This window comes from Oncorhynchus mykiss, chromosome 6 (assembly GCF_057628025.1).
Source record: "Oncorhynchus mykiss isolate SJ-2025 chromosome 6, ASM5762802v1, whole genome shotgun sequence".
NCBI classification, from domain to species: Eukaryota; Metazoa; Chordata; class Actinopteri; order Salmoniformes; family Salmonidae; genus Oncorhynchus; species Oncorhynchus mykiss.
Window position 1 is genome coordinate 40,621,678 of NC_143027.1, and position 15,100 is coordinate 40,636,777.

The following is a 15,100-nucleotide window of genomic DNA, read 5'->3' on the forward strand; positions in this document are numbered from 1 at the left end:
GAGTACCTTCGGAGAGAAGGAAGGAAGGGAGGGGAGAGGAAGTCAACAAGCCTAGTGCCTTCCTGCAGAAAAATAAGGAAACCCTAGATAGACATCTTCATTTCTTTACAAAATAAGGATTTACACGGCTTTGGGGGTGACTGGAGGAGGCTTGTTTTTAACAATTCAATTGTACTACAACGTTGTTTAAATATTGTGCATTCATTAAAAGGCATGCAAGTCTAGGAGAGGAGTTTTAGACTTTCAACACCAACAGTTCTGGGAGCCACTTTCACATTTCTGCTTTTCCCATCCTGCAGGGTTGAACATAATACCACAGTACGTAGCTATGAAGTTAGTGCAGTAATGGCTTCAGGAAATGTGAAAAAACAATTGATGCTGGAAAGACAATTTATGCATATATGATTGAATTGAATTAGGAATCATATTTAGTTTTGTGAAGCTGATGAATGCTCTTGGTTAGGTTGTAATTTCTATGTAGAAAGTTCCAGTGCCATGATGACATAACTTCAGCATTTCAAGTTGTATAGACACAAAACTAAATCAAAGTGAAGCTCTGTCTGCTTTGACATATTTTATATTAGGGTATCAATGTAATGACTGGGAACATTCGACTATTTCAAGGTATTCCTTTGTTCACCTGGTCTGCTTTACCCACTTGGGTGATGGGGAGGTGTTCTGCAGCATAAACAGAAGGATTGAGTTGAATCATATTAGGACAGTGTAACGTGTAGTGAGTCAATACAGCCACATGGCGTTGGAGAACCTCACTGAACCATGGGAGAAGAGCTCAGTTGTTGAGCAATATGTCTGACTGGTAGTCTAGCGGGTATTATACAACGGGTAGGTCTAATCCTGAACCCTGATTGGTTAAAAGAGCATTCCAGCCAAGTTACCACCGGCTAAATCTATGACGTTAAAATTCCTATTTACTCTGTTCCATCTGAATGCGCAATCCACTGGCTCATCAAGCCAGGCAGTGCAGTTACAAACTTGATATCCACTATAAAAAGTAACTAGACATTCTCACATTTATTTTAGACTAACATTTAGTTTTAGATTTGTATGAACCTTGCTGTCTGTCTCTCCGACATTTGCAACATTGTTTCAATATTCAAATTCGATCTCCAACTGTTCCATAGTAATGAATGTGTAGGGGTCGGGAGTCGGGACGAGAGAGAGTGGCAGGCAGAGTTTCTCAATCAGTCATGAATCAGCTGGCATCATTTTTATGGATACATACAAAGAAATGTAAATTGAAAAAAGGTCAAACGAAACGAAGTTTGCAGTCTTTCCAGCTTCAGTTTGAAATGATTGTGTTTCAATATTGAATTGCGATCTCCAAATCAAATCAAATCAAAGTTTATTTGTCACGTGCGCCGAATACAACAGGTGTAGAACTTACAGTGAAATGTTTACTTACAGGCTCTAACCAGTAGTGCAAAAAAGGTATTAGGTGAACAATAGGTAGGTAAAGAAATAAAACAACAGTAAAAAGACAGGCTATATACAGTAGCGAGGCTATAAAAGCAGCGAGGCTACATACAGACACCGGTTAGTCAGACTGATTGAGGTAGTATGTACATGTAGATATGGTTAAAGTGACTATGTACTATATATGATGAACAGAGAGTAGCAGTAGCATAAAAGAGGGATTGGCGGGTGGTGGGTGGGACACAATGCAGATAGCCCAGTTAGCCAATGTGCGGGAAGCACTGGTCGGTCGGCCCAATTGAGGTAGTATGTACATGAATGTATAGTTAAAGTGACTATGCATTTTTGATAAATAGAGAGTAGCAGCAGTGTAAAACGAGGGGTGGGGGGTTGGAGGGGGCACACAGTGCAAATAGTCCGGGTAGCCATTTGATTACCTGTTCAGGAGTCTTATGGCTTGGGGGTAAAAACTGTTGAGAAGCCTTTTTAGTCGTCAAAATATAATGTGAATGTGTCCGAAGGAGACAGACAGCAAATGGAGCTGGTTGTCATAGCAACATACACAACTTTTTTTCAGCTGATTGGCTAAATCGATACTCTGTAACAACACCGTGCCAATATATCCTCCAAACACCAGCTTCTCTGCAGCATCACTTAAAATGAGCCTCTTCAAATCAACTTTAAAAGTGAAGATGCATATAAAAAATATTTGAACTGGGCCATCATCAGTCTCTCAGTCAGGCCTATACACAAGCATATAGGCAGGTTTCTGACAGGAACACCCAGCCTTTTCTTGTCCTACCTCACAGTGACTCATCATACAAGAGGAGTGTTTACTGTCTCTGAAAGGTTGAAAACTATGATGTCATCTTATGACACGTGTATGTAACAATCGTCTGACGTAAACTAAATTTGCATAAATCTTGACCCTGCCTTTCTCCATCAATAACCGGATTACTAATCCGGAAGGCACTAATTGAGCTCATCTCATTGGAAGAGTGAAAAGCCTTTAGTAGGAAGCTGATTAGCATTGTCTGTGTTAATGGGCTCATTTAATCAATTAACCTAAGACCTCGACAATGTGTACTAAATCCTTTTAGGTATTAGCAAGTTTATTAAAGGTGACATATCAGGTATATCAGGAGTGTGTGTGTGTGTGTTTGTGTGCGTGTGTGTGTATACATTTGACAAAGATTGTGTAATCATATTTATGTAATTATGGACTACGCTAGCTGCATATTGTTGCTTTTTAATTAGCAAACCAAACAAAGCTTCTTGTAGTCCTTAGCCAATAAGATCATGAAGTGCATTGATAAGAGAACCCCTAGTGGAGAATCCCAGTGAGGGGTACAAATACAGTGCCTTGCGAAAGTATTCGCCCCCCTTGAACTTTGCGACCTTTTGCCACATTTCAGGCTTCAAACATAAAGATATAAAACTGTATTTTTTTGTGAAGAATCAACAACAAGTGGGACACAATCATGAAGTGGAGCGACATTTATTGGATATTTCAAACTTTTTTAACAAATCAAAAACTGAGAAATTGGGCGTGCAAAATTATTCAGCCCCTTTACTTTCAGTGCAGCAAACTCTCTCCAGAAGTTCAGTGAGGATCTCTGAATGATCCAATGTTGACCTAAATGACTAATGATGATAAATACAATCCACCTGTGTGTAATCAAGTCTCCGTATAAATGCACCTGCACTGTGATAGTCTCAGAGGTCCGTTAAAAGCACAGAGAGCATCATGAAGAACAAGGAACACACCAGGCAGGTCCGCGATACTGTTGTGAAGAAGTTTAAAGCCGGATTTGGATACAAAAAGATTTCCCAAGCTTTAAACATCCCAAGGAGCACTGTGCAAGCGATAATATTGAAATGGAAGGAGTATCAGACCACTGCAAATCTACCAAGACCTGGCCGTCCCTCTAAACTTTCAGCTCATACAAGGAGAAGACTGATCAGAGATGCAGCCAAGAGGCCCATGATCACTCTGGATGAACTGCAGAGATCTACAGCTGAGGTGGGAGACTCTGTCCATAGGACAACAATCAGTCGTATATTGCACAAATCTGGCCTTTATGGAAGAGTGGCAAGAAGAAAGCCATTTCTTAAAGATATCCATAAAAAGTGTCGTTTAAAGTTTGCCACAAGCCACCTGGGAGACACACCAAACATGTGGAAGAAGGTGCTCTGGTCAGATGAAACCAAAATTGAACTTTTTGGCAACAATGCAAAACGTTATGTTTGGCGTAAAAGCAACACAGCTGAACACACCATCCCCACTGTCAAACATGGTGGTGGCAGCATCATGGTTTGGGCCTGCTTTTCTTCAGCAGGGACAGGGAAGATGGTTAAAATTGATGGGAAGATGGATGGAGCCAAATACAGGACCATTCTGGAAGAAAACCTGATGGAGTCTGCAAAAGACCTGAGACTGGGACGGAGATTTGTCTTCCAACAAGACAATGATCCAAAACATAAAGCAAAATCTACAATGGAATTGTCACGCCCTGACCATAGTTTACTTTGTATTTTCTATGTTTTGATTGGTCAGGGTGTGATCTGAGTGGGTATTCTATGTTTCATGTCTTGTTTGTCTATTTCTATGTTCAGCCTGATATGGTTCTCAGTCAGAGGCAGGTGTTCGTCATTGTCTCTGATTGGGAACCATATTTAGGTAGCCTGGGTTTCACTGTGTGTTTGTGGGTGATTGTTCCTGTCCTTAGTGTTAGTTTGCACCAGTTTAGGCTGTTTCGGTTTTCATTACGTTTATTATTTTGCACTGTTTGTATTTAGATTCGTGTTGCTATAGTCAATAAACATGGATCGTAATCTACACGCCGCATTTTGGTCCGACTCTCCTTCACATACAGAAAACCGTGACAGAATCACCCACCACAAAAGGACCAAGCAGCGTGTCAACAGGCAGGAGCAGCGCGAGGAGATGCGCAATAAGGATTTCTGGACATGGGAGGAAATCCTCGACGGGAGAGGACCCTGGGCTAAACCAGGGGAGTGTAGCCGCCCAAAGGTGCAGCGGGAGAAGAAACAACAGGAGCAGCCCAAAGAGGAGTGCAGTATGGAGTATACGACTTGGGAGGAGATCGACAGGTGGGCGGCCGACCCAGGGAGAGTGCCGGAGCCCGCCTGGGATTCGATGGAGCAGTGCGCGGAAGGATATAGGAGAATGGAGTTTGCGAAGCAAGCAAGGCGGCGCGGACGGAGGCCCCATAGTCAGCCCAAAAAATTTCTTGGGGGGGGGCTCAGGGAGAGTGTGGCAGAGTCAGGAGCCAGACCTGAGCCAACTCTCCCTGTTTATCGTGAGGAGCCAAGGAGAGCAGAACCAGAGCCGGTGTTGGAGGTGAGTGAAACAGAGACTGTGAAGGAGTTAATGGGGAAATTGGAGGAGAGAGAAATGAGGGAGTTGCTGTGTTGGTGCATTTTGCATAGAATTCGCCTGACGGAACGTGTCAGGGATTTGATGGCACCTGGGTTAGCGCTCCATACTCGTCCTGAGGTCCGTTTTAGTCGGCTGGTGAAGTTGGTTCCAGTCTCACGCATCAGGCCTCCTGTGCCCATCCCTAGCCTTGCACGTCCTGTGCCAGCACTATGCATCAGGCCTACAGTGCGCCTCGCCTGTTCAGCGCAGCCAGAGCCTTTCTCATCTCATGCGCTATCGGAGTCTTCCGCCTGTTCAGCGCAGCTAGAGCCTCTCTCCTCTCCTGCGCTGCCGGAGTCTCCCGCCTGTTCAGCGCAGCCAGAGCCTCTCTTCTCTACTGCGCTATCGGAGTCTCCCGACTGTTCAGCGCAGCCAGAGCCTTTCTACTCTCCTGCGCTGCCGGAGTCTCCCGCCTGTTCAGCGCAGCCAGAGCCTTTCTGCTCTCCTGCGCTGCCGGAATCTCCCGCCTGTTCAGCGCAGCCGGAGCCTCTCTCCTCTCCTGCGCTGTCGGAGTCTCCCGCCTGTTCAGCGCAGCCAGAACTGCCAGTCTGCATGAAGCAGCCCGAGCTGCCAGTCTGCAATGAGCTGCCAGTCTGCAATGAGCTGTCAGTCTGCAAGGAGCTGCCAGCCTGCAAGGAGCTGCCAGCCTGCAAGGAGCTGCCAGTCTGCAAGGAGCCGCCAGAGCTGCCTGTCTGCAGGATGCCGCTAAAGCTGCCAGCCTGCAAGGAGCTGCCAGCCTGCAAGGAGCTGCCAGCCTGCAAGGAGCTGCCAGCCTGCAAGGAGCTGCCAGTCTGCAAGGAGCTGCCAGCCTGCAAAGAGCTGTCAGTCTACATGAAGCAGCCAGAGCTGCCAGTCTGCAAGGAGCTGCCAGTCTGCAAGGAGCTGCCAGTCTGCAAGGAGCTGCCAGCCTGCAAGGAGCTGCCAGCCTGCAAGGAGCTGCCAGCCTGCAAGGAGCTGTCAGTCTGCATGGAGCTGCCAGTCTCCAAGGAGCCGCCAGAGCTGCCTGTCTGCAGGATGCCGCAAAAGCTGCCAGTCTGCAAGGAGCCGCCAGTCTGCAAGGAGCCGCCAGAGCTGCCAGTCTGCAAGGAGCCGCCAGAGCTGCCAGTTAGCATGGAGCAGCCAGGGCCGCCAGTCAGCATTGAGCAGCCAGTCAGCATGGAGCAGCCAGAGCCGCCAGTCAGCATGGAGCAGCCAGTCAGCATGGAGCAGCCAGAGCTGCCAGTCGGCATGGAGCTGCCAGTCAGCATGGAGCAGCCAGAGCTGCCAGTCAGCATTGAGCAGCCAGTCAGCATGGAGCAGCCAGATCTGCCAGTCGTCCAGACTCTTCCAGATCTGCCAGTCGTCCAGACTCTTCCAGATCTGCCAGTCGTCCAGACTCTTCCAGATCTGCCAGTCGACCAGACTCTTCCAGATCTGCCAGTCGACCAGACTCTTCCAGATCTGCCAGTCGTCCAGACTCTTCCAGATCTGCCAGTCGTCCAGACTCTTCCAGATCTGACAGTCGTCCAGACTCTTCCAGATCTGACAGTCGTCCAGACTCTTCCAGATCTGACAGTCGTCCAGACTCTTCCAGATCTGACAGTCGTCCAGACTCTTCCAGATCTGACAGTCGTCCAGACTCTTCCAGATCTGACAGTCGTCCAGACTCTTCCAGATCTGACAGTCGTCCAGACTCTTCCAGATCTGCCAGTCGACCAGACTCTTCCAGATCTGCCAGTCGACCAGATTCTCCCAGATCCGCCAGTCGACCAGATTCTCCCAGATCCGCCAGTCGACCAGATTCTCCCAGATCCGCCAGTCGACCAGATTCTCCCAGATCCGCCAGTCGACCAGATTCTCCCAGATCCGCCAGTCGACCAGATTCTCCCAGATCCGCCAGTCGACCAGATTCTCCCAGATCCGCCAGTCGACCAGATTCTCCCAGACCCGCCAGTCGACCAGATTCTTCCAGATCTGCTAGTCGACCAGGATCTGCTGAAACCGCCAGCCAGCCAGGTTCTGGTAGTTTCTACTACCTGCCTGGGCTTCTTCTCAGTGCTGAGCTTCCTCTCAGTGCTGAGCTACCCATCTGTCCCGAGTTACCTCTGTCCCGAGCTGTCCCTCTGTCCCATGTTATCATTGTGGTGGGTAACCTATTTAGGGACGTTTAGGAGGGGGATTAAAACTGTCATGGAGTGGGGTCCACGTCCAGTGCCAGAGCCGCCACCGCGGACAGATGCCCACCCAGACCCTCCCCTATAGGTTCAGGTTTTGCGGCCGGAGTCCGCACCTTGGGGGGGGGGTACTGTCACGCCCTGACCATAGTTTACTTTGTATTTTCTATGTTTTGATTGGTCAGGGTGTGATCTGAGTGGGTATTCTATGTTTCATGTCTTGTTTGTCTATTTCTATGTTCAGCCTGATATGGTTCTCAGTCAGAGGCAGGTGTTCGTCATTGTCTCTGATTGGGAACCATATTTAGGTAGCCTGGGTTTCACTGTGTGTTTGTGGGTGATTGTTCCTGTCCTTAGTGTTAGTTTGCACCAGTTTAGGCTGTTTCGGTTTTCATTACGTTTATTATTTTGCACTGTTTGTATTTAGATTCGTGTTGCTATAGTCAATAAACATGGATCGTAATCTACACGCCGCATTTTGGTCCGACTCTCCTTCACATACAGAAAACCGTGACAGGAATGGTTCAAAAATAAACATATCCAGGTGTTAGAATGGCCAAGTCAAAGTCCAGACCTGAATCCAATCGAGAATCTGTGGAAAGAACTGAAAACTGCTGTTCACAAATGCTCTCCATCCAACCTCACTGAGCTCGAGCTGTTTTGCAAGGAGGAATGGGAAGAAATTTCAGTCTCTCGATGTGCAAAACTGATAGAGACATACCCCAAGCGACTTACAGCTGTAATCGCAGCAAAAGGTGGCGCTACAAAGTATTAACTTAAGGGAGCTGAATAATTTTGCACGCCCAATTCTTCAGTTTTTGATTTGTTAAAAAAGTTTGAAATATCCAATAAATGTCGTTCCACTTCATGATTGTGTCCCACTTGTTGATTCTTCACAAAAAAATACAGTTTTATATCTTTATGTTTGAAGCCTGAAATGTGGCAAAAGGTCGCAAAGTTCAAGGGAGCCGAATACTTTCGCAAGGCACTGTATGTCCAGATAGGTCTTATCCAACCACTTTATGATATTGCTTCCCAGTCCTTGATCTGGAACCCATATAGGATGTGGTCTGCCAGTCTGTCAGCTAACACTGAAAAACACTGCTCACTGAAAAACATTGCTCACTGCTCTCATCTAGGCCATAGGTCAAGGTTCAACACTCCCCCCCCCCCCCCCCCCCCCATCTCCATCTACATACTAAACACCTTTGCTCTGTCTCATTCTTAACCCCTCTCCTCTCTCACATGCATGGTCACGGACACAGGCCCTCCACTAATGACTGTCTCTATGGCTTGGACCACTCCAGGCCACTGTATGGCTGCACCACTGGCCAGGCCTCTGCCCAGTCCAGCACTATCAGGGGGAAGGGGGAGTAAGACAGGCTCATTAATACACACCTTAAGTGGTTGTCAGGGGTCCGTGTCACTCCCGGAGAGGGTGTATAAGATGTCTGGGTTCCACGGAAGATACAGAACTTCAGCATTCACCTGGGAGTCACTCCGGAACGAGCCAACGCATTCGCCTTGTGCTGTACACTGGGAGATCAGCAAGTGAGCTTGTCTCTGTGGATATGTGTATAGGTGTTGTGTGTCAGTCTGTCTCTGGTTGTATGCCTTGTTGAGTTTGTTTGGATTTCAGTGTTTCAGATTTGTATGATATTTCCAGTTGACAGTGCAATGGGAATCTTAGACGGAATATTCAGACTCCTCTCCGTCCATGTCTGTAGCCCTCTTATCCCTTTCGCTCTTTCTATTCCTCATCTATCATTCTCTCAGTAGAGATGACTGGAGCCGCTGTGTCCGTGTGTCTACTTTACGTCCTGTCTGTCTGTTCAGCCTGCTACATCTCCAACTGTCCCATCGGGGGCAAGAGGTCCATAATGGACGCTCCACAGCGCAAGGTGAGCTGCAACTGAATCCGTCTATACCTAAACTATTTAAATATAATGTGTAGATAACAGGTGTGATTTGTCTTAGAGGTGCATCATGATGAGTAGGAGCAAAGTGAGGCTCTGTAAAAGGACTGAATTCGGAGAATTGACAATGAACCATTGTCTTCCTCCTGTAAAAGGGAGCAAGAATGTCAATAAGAATCTCTTTTTCTGGAATGATGGAACAACCTCATACCCGACTGTCCCTTCTCTCCCCTTGCAGTGCATGTCTTGTGGGCCAGGGGAGCAGGGCCGCTGCTTTGGCCCCAGTATCTGCTGTGGGGAGGATGTGGGCTGCTGGATGGGCTCCCCGGAGACGGCACACTGCATGGAGGAGAACTACCTGCCCACCCCCTGCCAGGTGGGAGGGAGACCCTGTGGATCTGATACAGCACGCTGTGCCTCACCGGGAGTCTGCTGTGACTCAGGTGAGGGCACATCAATCCTATATTTCTGTGTTGATCATTGTGGTTATATACCACTGAAATGGTTCTAATAGAGTGGTGGATACAATTATGTGCTTTCTGACTTGTGTGTCCTCCTTCATCCTTTATTTTGTATCTCAGAGGGCTGCAGTGCGGATCAATCTTGTTTCGCTGAGGAGGAAGGCGACAATCAAATCGGCCAATCAGAGGGCAGCAACTCTGCAGACGTCATCCTCAGGCTCCTGCACTTGGCTGACCACACGCCTCCTCATAGAGTCCACCAATGAGCTGCAAGTGACACCAGGGTTCCACCGGGGTCACTTGAGAGATTGGTTGATAGGATTTGTAGTTCAAAGTTAGGATTTATAGTTAAAAGTTACCTAGATGTAGTTCATAGTTCACCCACCCATTTACTGACCTTCTTCAGTATATATTGGCAACCTCACTGGATGGGACCTAGCTAAGAATTTAACTCTGTGTTTGACATTTAATGTGTATCAAAACACTGGAGTTAAATTCTTAGCTAGGACCCTGAGCACTCCTCTGTAGATTGCCTTTATATTGCATACTTAAATATTGTAGCTACTATATACTGTATGTACAGAAATAGCTGTAACAATTCTAATACGTGTAAAGAGTCCAAATGTGTATGTTAATAAAGCTTGTGCGAGTATGCGTGGTGTGTGTATGTTTCTCCCTCAGCTGACTCAAACAATTACCATTTGTCCAGTGCACAACAACATCCACATCTGAAACATGAAATGAGTGCTGTGCGACATATAGTTCTCATATCTTCTGTAACACTAGGCTTAGTGTTTTGGCCTGTGCTTTTATAAGCAGTGTGTGTGCCAAGTTCATTGTAAGGAGGAGACCAAGGCGCAGAGTGGTATGCGTACATCATTCTTTATTAAACAAATTACACAATGAACAAAATATGCCGCTAATACGAATAATACAGACAGGCAACTAAACATAGAATAAGAACCCACAAATACCCTAGGGAAAATGGCTACCTAAATATGGTCCCCAATCAGAGACAACGATAAACAGCTGCCTCTGATTGGGAACCAATTCAGGCTACCATAGACATACATAAACCTAGACTTACAAAACCCTTAGACATACAAAAATCCTAGACAAGGGAATTAACATACCCACCCTAGTCACACCCTGATCTAACCAAAATAATAAAGAAAACAGAGATAACTAAGGTCAGGGCGTGACCGTCTGTTCTAATAGTTCTAATTCAGTGGACTTTACTCTCCCTTATTGGTTTTAATTATTTTGGTCTCAAATCACACAAACCTTTGAGCGAAGTTTTAATGTCCAATGATGAACCAACCATAAACATAAAATGTAAATGCTGATTGTGATTTGATATCAAAAATAGGTTGTAACCATGGGTATCGGTTGTGTTTGTAAATTGCCTCCAGTGTGTCAGGGTGCGCTCTGGGTCATTCGTAAATTCAGAACGTTGTCAGATTGTCTGTCCATAAATTCAGAGCGTTTCGCTCTCCGGGGGGTGTTTAGAGTGCACAGTGGACGCTCTGGTCGAAGAGTAGGGATGATCAGGGCGTCCTGACCTCACAACTGCAGTCAAGCACCCAAGCTAACTGGCTAAAGTTGGCTAGCTTGCTAGCTACTTCCAGACACAAATGAGAGAACACCTCACTCTTACCATTTTACTCGCCCTAGCAGAGCTGGTTAGGCTGTTTTCATGTTATCCATAGCGTTAGTGACTGCAAATGTGCTGCTGGCAACAATTTATTGACATTTTTTTCAGACGTTTACTGGCATCGGTCATGTTCAGCGAGTGTTGAGCATTCGTAAATTAATTCTGCACTCTGGCACAGTCAGACGAGAGTGCTCTGATATCGGAGTAGATAGCCAGAGTGAATTTACGAATGCACCCATCATACATAGTAACTATAAACATGTTACATAGTAGCCATTGACATCATGTTACACAGTAACCATAGACATCATGTTACACAGTAACCATAGACATCATGTTAGATAGTTAGTAGTTATGTAATTCTATAGTGTGGTATAGAGTATAACATCTAATCAGGGAACATTCAAATGTTCCACAAAAACATTTGAGAAAGGAGCATAATTTAGATGCTATGATATACTGATGTGCTTTAATGTTTTGTGAATCAGCTTTTAATATTATTTGTTTGTTTATTTGAGGTTTTCTTTACATTCTACAACTGGTGTAAAGTGTCCTTAAGTCTGGTCCACCAGCTGGATCTCTCTCTGTCTACAATGGAGTAGCAGTTAGCCTTGGATAGTGACCTTTAGTTTTAGATAAAAAAAACGTTTTATGATTACTACTACCTTTTATTATTACTACATTGGTGTAGATATATAATATTTATGTCGTCTTGGTGTAACTTGGTCCGAATCATAGAAATAGAATTTATAGAACATATGTTTACAAATGTACATTTAAGTCATTGAGCAAATGCACTTATCTAGAGCGACTTACAATTAGCGTGTCAGAACATTCATGTAATGTATACCAGCCAAAAAGCCAAAGGGACGTGACACATACACTCCAAAATACATAATAAATAGACCTATAGACTTCAGAATTAATATATTCTGTATACTCATGGCTAAATGTTAATTATTCCATGCAGTAGTCAATTCTCTCTGAATAACCTCAAGAAGGTTCAACCATGTCCGTTCTGCTTTGTGATTTTCATAGAGAGGCAGTGTCCATGTTCTCATGACCACAGGAGCTCTTATTGGTTCAGTCTCAGCACACAGATCAAAATGAGATACTGCAGATCAGAGAACACACAGAGACATCTACCCTATTTAATTGATAATGCCAGAGAAGCCGGTGTTTGGAGGATATGTTGGCACGGGGGTTGTTAGGCCCGAGAAGAAGTCGGGGGAGGGCAAACCGTGCCAATATTTCCTCCAAACACCGACTTCAAGGGCACTATCAATTTTATACAACGGGTTACCAACATATTCATATAATGACTAATTCATACTATTTCATCCTTCCACAAGATATAGTCACGACACAAATGTAGGGTTGCTACGCAAGCTGGCTGGTCATTCATGCTATCGGTTCGGTTGCCAGAGACGGTATCGGTTAAATTCCCAGTCTTTCATGTCTTCTTGTTCTGTATCTATGGACGTGACCCAGTCGTTCGTTCGTTCTAAATGTTCCATTGCCATTGTTCCAGTTCCATTGCCATACTGGCTGGCAAAGTTCTTATCCCATGCTTTGTTAGCTAGCCAACTACGGCTAATGTACATTCACGTCAAACATTGCAGCCAGAATAACAACAGTAGTGCATTTGCATTTGTTTAAGCTGTTTTCTAGTGACATTTATTTGGATGCATCCATAACAATAAGCTAATGAGGCACGATTTCGCCTGGCATCGAAAATGTGCTTTCTCGTCAGGACACTGCCAGTCAGAGGAACTAGCCAAAAACACAGCTAAAAGAATCACTTCAAACTAAAGCTGGAAAGACTGCAAACTAGCTGCACTTTGTTTCATTTGACCTTTTTTCAATTGACATTTCTTTGTATGTATATGAATTGAATTTTAATATTGAAACAATGTTGCAAATATCACAGAGACAGACAGCAAAGTTTATACAAATCTCCGCTGTTTAAAACTAAACTTTAGTATAAAATAAATGTAAGATAATATGTAGATGCTTTTTATAGTGGAGATCAAGTTCATAAATTGCCTGGCTGGGCTGATGAGACAGTAGACTGCGCAGTCAGATGAAAGAGAGTAAATAAGAATTTAAACATCATAGATTTAGCCGGTGATAACTTGTGGAATAGACACCGGCTGTAATGTGCTTTTAACCAATCAGCATTCAGGATTAGACCCAAACGTTTTATATTTTAAAGAAAGTACATGATGCACACCCTGACATACAGAAGGACACAAGCAAGGGCAATACAAATGGTGCACACTGTAAAAAAGCCAACTTAACCAATTGATTAATCAGTGTTATTCTCTGCGTTTGTTGGACTTCAAAAGGAAAATAAATGGGTGAACATTTTTTCACTCAACAAACTTTTCTCACACTGAGCTGAATGTATAACAACTTGTTGAGTCTAATTACAATTTCAGTTCAATTTCAATTTCAGTTTGTTTTTGGAAGTCAACACTGTATGTTGGTTCAGCTATATTCCCATATATGGAGCAAACTCACAACCCTATTGCAGCTGGTTGCCTTACAATTGGCATTACAATTTGTTACTGTAATTGAATTATACCAATGTGTTTTCATTAATTGAATTCCCTTAATCTATTTTATGTAAGATTCTTGTTTGCATAAAATAGACGGAGACCAGTCTTATCAATAATAGGTAACAGAATTTATTCTCAGAGCGCGCTGCCACGTTACCACGAGCAACAGTTTATATACAATAACAAGACGTCATTTCATTGCTTAAAAAATGAATCTCCTCCTCCAGACCGGGACAAAGGCAACTTTAAAAGTTCATTCAAAGTTAATGACCACATACACAGGACACACAACAAAACTGAATTAACTTTTGACTCCTCACCATTATCGATCACCACTTAGCTGACAGTTCTAATTAACAGAAAACCTAGGAATGCACTCACTGCCTTATCTAAAACACCCCAGAGCTCAGTTTCGTCGGTTCAACCATAGGATAACTACCTTATCTGTTTACTTAATCCACAAACCATTCCTTTCTTCCTAGTTGGAATGGTGTTCATTAACTTTAATTACTCCTTGTCAGTGTCACACAATCCCTTCTTATGAACTCATATTGTTAATAAGATATAATAAAACAGAGTATAAGTTTAATTAGTTACAGTTCCATTTAAAATGATTTGTTCAGTCATTTAATCATAATTTTCCTAACACAATTGTACGTTGAATTCTATTTTTTTAAGACCTGTGTTTTTGCACGTACATTGATTGGTTGATTATCTTAAGCTACACCAACATAAGTAACATACATTTTTCTAAAGTAATCCAATCTGTTATTAGTTTGACTTTATGCATCTGTTACTGAGATGGCTGTTCCAGTTATTATTGAGACTACCTACATCAAATAGAAGTATTTCCTGGTAGCCATTGTCAGTGCAGGTTGGGGGTGATTAACGTTCTCTGGTTGGATTCCAATTTTTCAATTTGAATTGTATGTTCACTCAACGTCAAATAAAAAGTTGAGTGAACATTAAAATTCAACTTGAGAACATTTTTGCAAACTCACAATCCTATTGCAGTCTGCTGCCTTACAATTGTACACTGATTCAACTTTTTTATAGTGCAAGGAGACAAAATACACCTCTCAACTCAAAGAGGTGAGCCTAGTGCAATGTAGCCTAGTTTAATTTCAACACAGGTGTATAGTGAGATAAAGTCAAGTTGAATTTGAAATGTGTTGATTGATCCATACACTTGTGTTACAATGATGAGACTGCTTATCATTTTTCTAAGGAGTCGAGGAGTTCTTGTTTATCAAATCAGATCAATGATCACTCACACCGCCAAAGTAGAAGAAGAGAGGATGAGAAGTGGAGTACAATAAAGTTAACCATTGCGATGTAGATTAGTTGCCCTTGGCTGGGAAGCTGATCCTAGATCTGTGCCCACAGGCAAGTAGCAGGGAGGATATGAGGGGAGGGGTTCTCAATTGTAGACACCTTTAGTTAGTTAATGAGTGTAGGGCTGGATAGATGGGGGTATAA

At 44.0% G+C, this 15,100-nt stretch overlaps 1 protein-coding gene across 2 annotated transcripts; it reads left to right on the top strand.

Annotated features, from left to right (window-relative positions):
* Window positions 1-8,465: 8,465 nt before the first annotated feature.
* LOC110525953 (isotocin-neurophysin IT 2) lies at window positions 8,466-10,058 on the top strand. Of its 2 annotated transcripts, none has more exons than XM_021606484.3 (4): window positions 8,466-8,580; window positions 8,806-8,930; window positions 9,184-9,388; window positions 9,527-10,058. In XM_021606484.3, the coding sequence occupies exons 2-4, from the start codon at window positions 8,811-8,813 to the stop codon at window positions 9,670-9,672; spliced, it is 471 nt and encodes a 156-aa protein (XP_021462159.3). In that variant the 5' UTR covers window positions 8,466-8,580; window positions 8,806-8,810; the 3' UTR covers window positions 9,673-10,058. The 2 variants fall into 2 exon arrangements, with proteins under 2 accessions (XP_021462159.3, XP_021462157.3); XM_021606482.3 differs by having other exon boundaries at window positions 8,496-8,580; window positions 8,809-8,930.
* Window positions 10,059-15,100: the final 5,042 nt, after the last annotated feature.

Excerpts from the sequence above, each read along its gene's own strand:
- LOC110525953 (XM_021606484.3), top strand. The coding sequence starts at position 8,811 with ATGACTGGAGCCGCTGTGTCCGTGTGTCTACTTTACGTCCTGTCTGTC. Across the intron at positions 8,931-9,183 it reads TGGACGCTCCACAGCGCAAG|TGCATGTCTTGTGGGCCAGG; the intron begins GTGAGCTGCAAC and ends CTCCCCTTGCAG. Across the intron at positions 9,389-9,526 it reads GGGAGTCTGCTGTGACTCAG|AGGGCTGCAGTGCGGATCAA; the intron begins GTGAGGGCACAT and ends TTTGTATCTCAG.